Source organism: Gobio gobio, assembly GCF_949357685.1.
Source record: "Gobio gobio genome assembly, chromosome: 24".
Lineage (NCBI taxonomy): Eukaryota > Metazoa > Chordata > Actinopteri > Cypriniformes > Gobionidae > Gobio > Gobio gobio.
Window position 1 is genome coordinate 32,858,119 of NC_137120.1, and position 12,010 is coordinate 32,870,128.

Genomic DNA, 12,010 nt, shown 5'->3' on the forward strand with positions numbered 1-12,010 from the left:
ACTGTATAGCTTCTGACCAATACACACCTTTTGTATTCAGACAGTCCTTTGATATTAGATTGTTTATTATTTTAACACTTAAATACGCTGTAAGTTTTGTTTTCTTTCATTTAATATGGCGTGTATACATAAAAGTTGCCCAACTAAGCCTTTCCCATTGTTAAATGGAAAAATAAGCAAGTCAGCTTACAGGTTTTGGACACAAATAGTGCTTTAGTGTTTTTTTTTTTCCCTCTTTTCCACTTGCGTTAAGAACATTTCCTAAAGTTTACCCAAAATAAGTGATTGTGTATCAGTGAAATACAACTTACATGAGATGTGCAGTTGCAGGTGTTTCATCCTACCTCAAGATAAAATTTGATCGATCTACTCGTTGCTCTCTGAGGTCTGGACTCATTATATCGTCTTTGAACTAGTCAGGTCTGAACAAAATGGCCGCCTTCTGCACGGGATAATGCGGTGCTTCAAAACTATCATGACAACATGTCACTTTTGAGACTGTGTGCCTATTCAGCGGGTTTAACTCGCAGTTTTGCGGTTGACAGGGCTTTAAGATTTCTAAATGGCGATTATTGCCGCCTGTGTCTTAAAATACGGAGTAATGGAGAGAGACAAATACAAGGTAATGAGAAAACTGACTTATTGTCATGCTGTCATTTGTCTTGTCCTTCAAAGCACATACATTTCAACCTATTTACTTTATTGTCATTTCTTTAATGGCAGGCATATTTTACATTTACGTTAAAATGTCCATTGTCGATAGTAAAATGTCCATTGTCTCAATGTCAAGGAGGATTTGACATGTAACAAAGTCTGTCATAGTTCATAGCATTTGATGATTTTGCAACGTGGTGCACATGTTTTTGGTCTTAATTTAATGGACATGTATTCTAGACTTAATATGTCTGTATGGAGTATATTTTCCGAGTATTAAACTTTTTCTGATTATCTCTGTTATTTCTCAGACAAAACATGGGCTAACGTTTACCAAAGACACTATTCAGCCATCCCTAAGAAGGAAGATGGGAAGAAAAGATTCTGGGAACAGTCTCAGTTGTTGGATGGTATGGTATCTTTTTCCCCTTATGGTTGTATGTAATGTTTATCATTGATTTACATGCGAGTGTACTGTATTTATGCGGGTAAAGTTGGATGTACTATATCCAACTTTAACTCTATTAATTGTTAACAATATTTACAATAAACCTTTATTGGAAAATATTGAAACTTCAATATAAGTATCTTTTTTTTTTTTTTTTTTTAAATATAAGCTGCATAGTGCACTTCATTTTTCTCTCAATTTTTTTTCTTTCACAGTTCTGGAGGCCAGAATCCAACAGCTGCAATCTGATGTTGTTGTAGACGTCAAACATTCAAAGGTGCAAATCATCAAAATGCAGCAGAGACTAAAGAAAATAGCACCTGGGAATAGTCAAAAGAAATTGCCAGGAGAAAAAGCAGAAATGCTTAAAAGTGGGCTAGCTGCTAAAAAGGATGTAACTGAATGTGGGTCAACACATGCAAGTCGCTGGATGGACAAAATCAAGCGTGAAAAGTGGATTAAACCCAAAAAACAAACTTCAGATAAAGTGCACGACAAGCCAGTTGTGGATAAAAGCAGCAAAGGGAGTTCTTTGATTCCTGGTACATCTAAAAAGACCATCACGACGGGCAAGAGAAGTAAGGCGAAAACTAAAGTAGAAGCCACTGCGTCTACCACAACATCCCCCAAAAGCAAAGAAAACACGTTGCAAAAAAAGGCTAAACAGAATTTTTTGAGAGCCTCAGAAAGTTTAGCTGTCAGGTTTCCAGGACTGCAAAAGGTCTCCATCAGTGACGTTTCCGCGAAACCAGCAGATCACGAATTGGTTAAGGACGAGGAGCTCGATGTAGACCAGCAGGGCTTGACTGCACCTGAAAAGCTTCTGGAGGATAAGGAAGGAAACCGTTATGGAGATCATCAGCTCAGGATTCGCTGTTACTTGGAGGCGTGCGTGTTCATTGACGATGTAGCACGAGCTCAGAACTATCTACTGTCTCATCACCGTCAGTTATCCAAACGCACACATCTGTCTATCAGCACCTACAATATAATAATGAGGATGTGGGCCAAAAAAGTACGTATTTGCATCTCTCTTTCTACATTGTCACCTGTTTTGATCAAAACTATAGTATAAATAGTAATAGTGTGAAATATTATTAATATTTAAAATCTCTGTTTCTATTTTAAAATATAATTTATCTCTGTGGTGACAATAATCAAGAAATATTTATTTATTAAATTATTATTATCAATGTTGATAATGTTTAGATGCTTATTGTTCTGGTGGAAACTTTTTTCCAGGAATAAAAAGTGAAAAAAACAGCATTTATTTGAAATATCAATCTTTTGTAACATTTTAAATGTCTTTTACATTCACTTTTGATTTAATATGTCCTTGCTAAATAAAAGTGAATTTATTTAAAAAAAATATTACTGATCCCAAAACTTTTGAATGGTATAAAAAAAAAAAAAAAAAAAAAGAGAGGAAAAAAAAAAAAAAAATATATATATATATATATACACATAATTACATATATACAATTTTGCTTGTTTTTTTTACTTTGGAGTTAAATTTATACACTTTTCCATTTAAATGTTTTAAATAATTGTTCAATATTTTGCTGATTCTTTTCCCTTTAGACTTTGCGTGTTCCTTTTCCTTCAGTCTTACATTTTTATGATTTTCCATTTTATAATTTTTAAAACTTATTTTAAGTGATTTTTTTAACTTTGCTTTGCAGGGTTCCATGAATCACATTCGTCGCTTGTTTGTTCTGATTGATGAAGCAGGCCTAAAACCCAATGTCACGTCTTACTGTGCTGCTCTGGAGTGCATGGGCCGCATGCCTACATGTGAAAAATGGATCATTACCAGGTAACCACTTCCCAAAAGCTGTACTTCAATGTATTCCAATCACAACAATGTATAGGTGGATCCGACAGATGGTGCATTGCCAGTTTATCATCACATGAGTGCTATCTCACGAAAACATATGGTTATATTTTACTCCAAAATTAGAAGGGGAAAAAAGATATTAGAAGCAATGCAGAAAATTCATAATAATACTAAAACTCACCTTTTTATGCAAATTTTCCATTATATTATTAAAGTTTTTATTCAATTTGGGATGAAATATGACCTGGAAAGTCTTTAAAGAACATTTAGAAAGTACAATGATAACATAATCATTCAAATAAAGAAGTAGTTTTAACTTTAAAAAACGTTTTGAACTGGTAGAGGCGTTACACTTTCTTCATAAGTTGAATCTAGATATTTTACTTTCTAAAGTTTTAAAAATTTTCTTACAAAACCCAATCGATTCCTTTATTAATCACCCAGAGCCTTGTGGAATACTTCTAATATGCATGGATGTGCTTTTCTGAGCTTAAAACTCAATGGACCCTGTCACTACCATTATAAAGCTTCGAAGTACCATTTATTAATATAACTCCGGTTGTGTTCATCAGAAATAAGGTCACATACACCTAGGATGGCTTGAGGGTGAGGAAATCATGAGGTAATTTTAATTTTAAAGTGAACTACTCCTTTAGGTAATAATGAGTTCCACACTGTTGAATTGATTGACAGTTCCAGACTGTGTCTCTAGATGTCAGTGTTGCAGTATGCAATAATTCATGTATAACAAAAGACTCCTGCATACTCTTTAGATCCCCAATAAGAATCCAAATTAAATTGATAAACATGCAAATTTGTAATGGTGCTCATATATATGCTTTTTGTGAATACATCTTCCATGAGCTGATCCATTCATCCATGACACTATAGGATTATTCTGAGCCTGCCTTAACTAGGTCCAAAAATAGATATTCAAATTGTGGTCATTCATCTAAAGAGCATTAACTCAGTGGACTGCCATTTTCTCCCTGGTCATCTATTTGTTTTGTGTGCTGCTGCTCATCTCCGGGCAGAAGAATTTAGAAGACGAACACCTCCTCTCTTGCATTTATATGCGAAGCTCCTTGACAGAATGAGGCCAGATCAAAAACTGTTGTTTTGGTGTATATTTTATATGTCATCATAAATTGTATATATTAATTAGGGCTGTCATTTGAATTTAGTATAATTATTTACCTAAACATTTATACATATAGCCTATTTAATGCTTGTCAGCCACAATTTCATACCAAATGTCTTTGTAATTTTGTCTTTATTTGATTTTCTCAGCAAATATTGATAGAAATGCAAATAATTGTGATAAATTTCATGTTATTAATGCGATTTAGAAAATCATTCCTGTACGATTAATCGTTATAAACATATGATCTCAATTCAAACACCCATGTGATCTTATTCCTAAATGACAACGATTTGCCTGTGTCTATTAAACCTTTGACAAAATCACACCTGGGGTCTGTTCTTCGTACCTCGTTTAATACATCTGAGATGATTTGACAGATCCCTGAACTTCTAATCGTAATAACTGATCTCTGGCTAATTTGGTTCTTCAAACGAATTTGCGGATTGGATTAAAATATCTGGATTAGGTTGTCTAAGATTACTGGGTGTTCTTGTATTCCCTGAAGAGGGCAGATGCATCGATACTCGAAACCATGATCAGCAATGCAGCGATTGGCTGATGGCAACGTAACGACATCATATAATTAAAATTTTAAATAGGAAACAACCAAACGACCAAACCAACATAAAAGTTATAATAGATTAATTAAATCTGCACTGTTTTTTTTAAACCTGATTCCCAATTATTTATATTCACAATGTTATAGTATTTGTACACCCTTTACATTTTTATTTCAATGTTGTAATTAGCAATTAATTTAATTTTTCAGTTTGAAGCAGATTTGTGACAGCATTAATTAAAGTTTCTTAATAGTCAAGATCAAGTAATCTGCATCCCCTGCGCTGCATCAAGCCATCCCATAATATCCGTCTCCACTCAAATTAATGCACGGCTCACAGTAACTGTACAGCATGTGTATAAGACTCCAATCAAATAATAAAGTAAATTATTCCATCAAAAATAAATCTCTCAATCAACTGGCTGTGTCTATAGTATTATACATAACATTATAATATTATTTTCAAATACATTTTTATATTATTGTTATTGTTATTATTTAAAATTATTGCCCCTGGTTCAGTTAGGAACTCTTTTAATAAAGTAGCAATGGTTGGGACAAATTTTATGTATCAACGCCGCTTAAAAAGATGCAATCTAATCCTGTTTACATGAAATAAGCCTGCTCGCGAGCAGGTTTAAAGGGTTAGTTCACCCAAAAATGAAAATAATGTCATTTATTACTTGCCCTCATGCCCTTCCACATCTGTAAGACCTCCGTTCATCTTCGGAACACAAATTAAGATATTTTTGTTAAAATCAGATGGCTCAGTGAGGCCTGCATAGCCAGCAATGACATTTCCTCTCTCAAGATCCATTAATGTACTAAAAACTAGTGATGCATCGATCATGATTTTACATGGCCGATACCGATTTCCGATTTTTTTTTTTTACACAATAAAGGAATGAAAGTATACATGAACAAGATGTTTATTTGGTTTTTAACAGGCTAAATTGTCTTTTGGCCAATGAAAACATGTCCGCAATCTGAAATCAACGGGAAATTGAATTGGAAATTAAAAGGCTGAAAGGTGAAATTAAAGGCAACAACTGCATATTCTGCAATCCAAACAAAGATGTTACTTAAATCAGCATTTGTTTTTAAATTCAGTGTAAAGAAAAAAAGTCTTTACCAGTGAAATTAAATAAAACAAATAAAAATTAAATTAAAAAAAAGTATATAATTGTTCCAAAATGTTAAATCAAATAATGTTTAGTGCAACGAAAAAAAATAAGATGCTACAGCAGGTGCTTTTTAAATCAAATTAAGTCAATGTCATTTTAAGGTAAAATAAAAATCAAGGTAAAATGATCATCCTATAGGCTACAGCAGGGGTTTTCAAACTTTATGATGCCAAGGACCCCCAAATATGATGAACCTTTTATAAGGGACCCCCTTCCTAAAATCCATCTCTATATAGATAGATAAATAGTAAGTGTGACATTATAAATGCAGCATATTGTTTCCAAACTTAAATTGGCTATATTAACCCTTTAAGCTTCCGGACCTGTTGCTATGACAGCAAGTCCAGGATGAGCTTCAAAGAACCAAACAATACAAGATCATGCCAAATCGTCAACAATCAAATCCAGATAACCGAGTTAGTGAAGTACGAAGAACAGACCCCCAGAACATTCAGATCCGTGTTTGCGCTGCCGCTAAGCCAGAGAGAGCACATGTCATGTATAGGTATAAAACGACGTTACAAACGTCTTTTCAACCAAACAGTTTCATTATGTCTGTTACAAATATTCATATCACGGAAATACTGGGATGAAAGTTTATAGTTCGGCTATAAACACTGATGTCTACAGTTGCGATTAAAAATACAGCAAAACACATTTTGAAAGTAACTTGGCGCTTCAAATAACGATTGTATCAATTGCATCGTTACACCAGTAGGTGGTGACAAGTGACATAAAATGTGCATTTGTCATTGAATCATTCATTCAAAAGGTTTGTTCAAAGCGCTGGTTCATCCAGTAATGAAGTGTAGTATTTATGAGTGAGTCATTGAATCATTCATTCAAACCGTTTTTTTTTTTTTTTTTCATTCAGATTAATTAAACATTTGAAATAGAACCTCTAGTAAATTAAATGTTATTTTGTGTAGTTGTCTGTTCAGAGTCGTGATATCTCTTTGAAAAGCAAAAAAAAAAACATAATTTAATAGTGCAGCTCTACATTCTTCTATGGAACACACAAAAAAATATTTTGAAAAATGTCTCCTAGTGTTTCAAAATATCTCAGATATTGCTTTGGACCCTATTGACTTTCCTTCTATGGACACATTTTTCAAATTACTGTAGAGTATATTTAGATGTTTCTGTGAACTAATCCCTTTAAGCCTCATGTTTGCGTAGAAGCATCTGCTAAACATCTTAAAACGATCAGATTCACATTGGTTCAAAATCCAACAGATAGTTGTTCCCTCCATCTCACTGTAACCGGATAACCAAGTGATCCAAATGATTGTATTAGGCTTCTGTGCGTCTGCGTATCTTCCCATTTAATAAGTGCTAAAGGTGACTGCTGAGGCAATATGGTGCCGCCCAGTGACAGAACAGAAGGACAGGTGCAGGGTGGTATTTGGCAGCTGGCTGGGTGATCGATCACAGTGAGCTGATGGTAAACACAGTTGTGCAGTGGAAATGTTCTTTCTACAAACCCCAGTGGAGACCATTTTTTTTAATCCATCTGTGTCTCTTTGTTCTTCCTCGCCACAGTTTCAATTTGTCTTTCAGCTCTCATGTGGCAGGATTGTTGCATCCTTTGATGCAATACAAACTTGCCGACCTCCTTACACATGAATGTCATTTTCTTTCAAGTCACGATCCTTTGGACCATTCTTAAGTCGTTCAATATCCGGTGATGTAAGTGTCAGCGTGAAGTCAAGAGCTGTCAGTGTGGAAAGAAAAGATGGAAAACCGGACATTTCTTGACCCTTGCAAGGTGCATGAGAAGATGTATGCGAGAGGCATTTTATGCATTCACACACGTGTCCAAAATCACTGACCCGTGCACTATACAGTGAAAATCACATAGTTTGCTGTAGGGCTAGGTGATATGGCTGAAAACTGTATCACGATATAAGTGTTTCATATCGGTCGATATATATAATTATTGATTTTTTTTAATGACATTTAAAATAAGGACCAGGAGAAAAATATTTTACATTTAAACATTTATTTTAAACGTAACCTTCCTCTGATTATAATCCCCTCAGTTATAAAGGCAGAAATGTCAACACAACCATGGAAAACACTCAAATAATTCTATAATTATAGGGCGCTATTTGAAGGGACAGCCATTTGCAGTGGTGTCCAAAACCAGTGGACGTTATTGAGTGCACTCGTTCTATCCCACTTTGCACCGCAATAACGAGTGTACAGCCGATGTACACACAGCAGCTGTCCGAATTCGCTTACTTGTTTTCATTCACTCCTTGTATTAGTCAGTGGATTAACGTAGGGAAATAGTGATTGAGGGTTTAGGGGGCAATTTCGTATTCAGCCAAAGTCAAGAATAGCACAAAGGCGAGCGCGTCGAATACAAACCTAAACAGGTCCCCAAACGAACGAGGCGCGCATATTAAAATTTCAATAAAACATGTCTAATCAACCAAATTCAATAAATGGTTATGAATTAGATAAACAACATATTTTTATCATTAACTTATTAAAATGTTTAAGAATCCTATACATTTTTTCTTTTTATGATTTGTATACAAATATATGACCAAAACGGTGGTAATTAAATGAAATGTAACAAACTTTTATCCTTTTATTTTTTGGCAAAGTGCTGCAAAACAGAGATTTTCAAGAGATTTTCAAAAACGTTTATTTTGATGGGTTTTAGTGAAGAGCTGCTTCTGTGAAAACCTGTTTCAGAGTGTATTTGACTGGTTTTTAAAATGTTCATGTCCATGGTTTGTGAGACGTTAAAACACCACGAGCATCGTATGTAGTAGACGAAACGGCGCTGATCATCACAGAGACAGAACAAGCAGATCATTTATTTATATAGCAGTGTTTTGCTTTAATATTCACAGATCATGTCGCAATTTGATTTATTGTACAGCTTTACCGTCGATGTATTCATTCATCCATCAGTTTGCTTGTTTTTTTTTGTTATACTGTAACTGTAAATTAATTGTCGTGACTGGATTCCGGGATTCCCTCTGCATCACAGAAATCACTCGGCCTTAAGGCCTGTACACACCGGGACGAATATCGCGCGCGCTTATCGCCAGCGTTTTTCGTGCCGTTTTTCGGCGCGTCTTGAGTGTTCACACCCAAGCGATTTTCACTGGCGCTGCGCCGAGTGAACGTGCACATTCAGTCGATGCGCTCCCGGTACACAAGATGGTGCTGCGGCACTTTAAGCCTCTGACACTCGCTTGTCACACAGAAGGAGAGACAGTATTTACGTGCTTGCCAAAACCATAGACATATTATGTATATGGACAAAACCATTCACACACTTTTTGCTAACTGGCAAGCAGCATTAGCAGTTCATCTTCTTCTTTGTCTACTTACTACTTCTTCGTCGTATCAATGTATGCTCGGCAAAACCGTTTTGTGCTTGAGTGCCACCAAGTCGTGTTTCACTGTCACTTCAGCAGCTCCAGGCACGTGAACAAAAGCGCCGATCTCATTGGTCGGACAGTTTTTTACGCGCCGCATCAAAATAAAAAAACGAACCCGAGGCGTTTTTTTAAAAATGACGCTTTTACGCCTGGCGTTTTGCGCGCCGGTGTGAACACTCACATTGGCGCCCATTGTTTAGTCCCGAGGCGTTAAACGTCGGCGATAAACGCGTGCGAAAATCGTCCCGGTGTGAACAGGCCTTTAAGTTAAAAACATACCTTTATCTACACAGAGGGATGTTCCCGAACATGTTCTATGCGTTTCCTCATTTGCATCAACATTTTTTGTAACTTTGATAGCCTATCCTCCAGGACAACACCACGTTATTTTTTTTCTATATCCAAGTCTTCCCATACTAACTGGTTTACGACGGCGTTTCGCTTTCAGCTGGATCTGCATCACTGACATGTCTTGTCCGTCTCCATCTTTTTGTGATTTTTGCGCGTTCTCCCGCCCTTCAAGTCAATGCAGTCGTTTCCGGATCGCTTTTTCCCCACTTTTGTATTATTTATTTATTTTACTCAGTAACGGATGTGGTTTAAAATGTAGCGAAGTACAATACTTAAAACAAAACATACTTAAGTAAAAGTAAAATTACAGATTTTTAAAACTACTTAAAAAAGTAGAAGTACACAGAAAAACTACTCAATTACAGTAACGCAAGTAAATGTAATTCGTTACTTTCCACCTCTGGTTACCAGAGAGCGAGTGCTTTTGTTCATGCAACCAAACTTGCTTCGCAACTTCTGGTCTCTTCTGACGAAGAAAAAAAAAATTGAACGTTTTATCGAACGCATTTTTTATTGATATCGATTACGTGTCTATCGCGATACATATCGTTATCGTTTTATCGCCCAGCCCTAGTTTGCTGTATGAAGGAGGAATTGGTAAAAAAAAGAAACAAATTTGGATGTAGTGCCACATAATATTGTTCTCAGCCGGGAAAAAAAGTCTGTTCACACTGAGAGCATTTGAATCTGAATTCACACCACATATGAATATGTTTGGATTTGGTTTATAAACATTTGGCTTTATTTGGTTTATTCAACTTGATGTGGCTGGAAATTATTTTAACATTATGGCTGATAACGGATAAATGGCCGATGTTTAAGGTCCTATGACGTGGATTTTTTCAATAATTTTTATAATGTTTCCTGAGGTGTACTTCTATTGTGAGTATGATTTTTACATCATAAAATGTCATAATTTAGAAATTAAAGGCATTTTTCTATCCTGCTTTTAGCCCTCTGGCTTGAATGCTCTGTTTGAAGGGGCGTGTCTGCTGTGAGACTTCAGTGTAAATGCCCACTGTTGTGATTGGCTGCTGTAAGACTTCAGTGTAAACGCCCACTGTTGTGATTGGCTGACATTTTTGCATTTGAAATGCCTATTACATGTGGAACCCCTCTCGAATACTTTTACGAACATTATAAAGAGAGTGTTCTTTGGCCGCATTTACACTGCAGGTCTTGATGCACAATTCCATTTCGGGTGACTATATCCGGTTTTTTTTGACGACCCGCTTACCTCATCTTTTAATAGCGACCCGTTTTTGATAATTGCATTTACACTATACACTGGCGAAATCGCCCGAGACGTTCTGACCCGGAAAAGGAAGTAAAACGGCACGATGGATGCCGACGAAATGATTATTCAATGTTTTACTTTCCGTATCTTTAAAGGTCAGCAAAACATTGCTCTCGTAAGGCGGAGAAAAAAAGAGGAGAGCTCTTGATCGCAATTCGTGTCCACCTGAGTTGACGTAATTCGCCTCCGTCCCTTTTTGAATGACGTACGACTCGCATTTACTGGGGAATATCCGATTTGACCGCTTACATGGGAGACGCAAATGCATGTATCCGAATCATTTATTACCAGATAATCGGATTTATTACCACATATGAGTGAGGCCTGATATCGGAATTCATGCTTTTTTTCCTACTTACACGTTCACATGTCATATCCAATCTGTGCCACATGAGAGGGAAAAATCGGAATTGGGTCACTTGAACCATGCAGTGTAAATGGGGCCTTTGATCACTCGCTGTAGTTTAGGGCTGTGCGATATTGAAGAAAAATGCGATATGCGATATCCTTGTTAAATAATGCGATATTCGATATGCGATACAATATTGCTTTAAGTGTATAAAATCTATTTCTTTCCCCAACTGATATCCTTCACTTAAAGCATAACCGACTGTGTTTACATGATAACTCATCAAGACAGCCATTTTGACATAACTGTGTGTGTATTTGACAGTTTGAGTGTGTAACAAGACACGAAAAAAAGAACGGCTTGTGCGCACGTTTCGGTGTGTGTCAGACAGCAGACAGCACGAGACTGCAAGGAGTTTTTCGCAAGTTATTGCGTTTAATAACTCTTTTTAACGTCAAGCAAGTCACATAAGTTACAGTTGTGTGCTCAGTCTTTTCTCTGCTATATGCATCAACCTAAAACGTGTTGAAGTAGCCTATTAAAATCATTCAGATATTGCGTGCCGTTGCGATATGCATATTGCGATATGTACATTTGCGATATTTCGATATATTGCGCAGCCCTACTGTAGTTTAATCACAATTTAAATAACAGATTTGTTTCATGGTACTAAGAGAAACAATGTGAAGTTGATCGTTTAGTCACTGGCTTCATTCACTGATGCAGAAACAGTATTAAACGATTTAGAAAGAAAGTCTGTGTGAACTTGAATAATTAGCTACA

At 36.0% G+C, this 12,010-nt stretch overlaps 1 protein-coding gene across 1 annotated transcript in view; it reads left to right on the forward strand.

Annotated features, from left to right (window-relative positions):
• Window positions 1-409: 409 nt before the first annotated feature.
• Window positions 410-12,010, forward strand: part of polrmt (polymerase (RNA) mitochondrial (DNA directed)) — a 69,916-nt gene continuing 58,315 nt past the window's right edge. Inside the window, exons 1-4 of the mRNA XM_079807866.1 lie at window positions 410-622; window positions 966-1,064; window positions 1,318-2,117; window positions 2,785-2,918. Coding sequence (XP_079663992.1) covers window positions 484-622; window positions 966-1,064; window positions 1,318-2,117; window positions 2,785-2,918 — 1,172 coding nt within the window. The 5' untranslated portion in view covers window positions 410-483. The remainder of the gene's footprint in view (window positions 623-965; window positions 1,065-1,317; window positions 2,118-2,784; window positions 2,919-12,010) is intronic.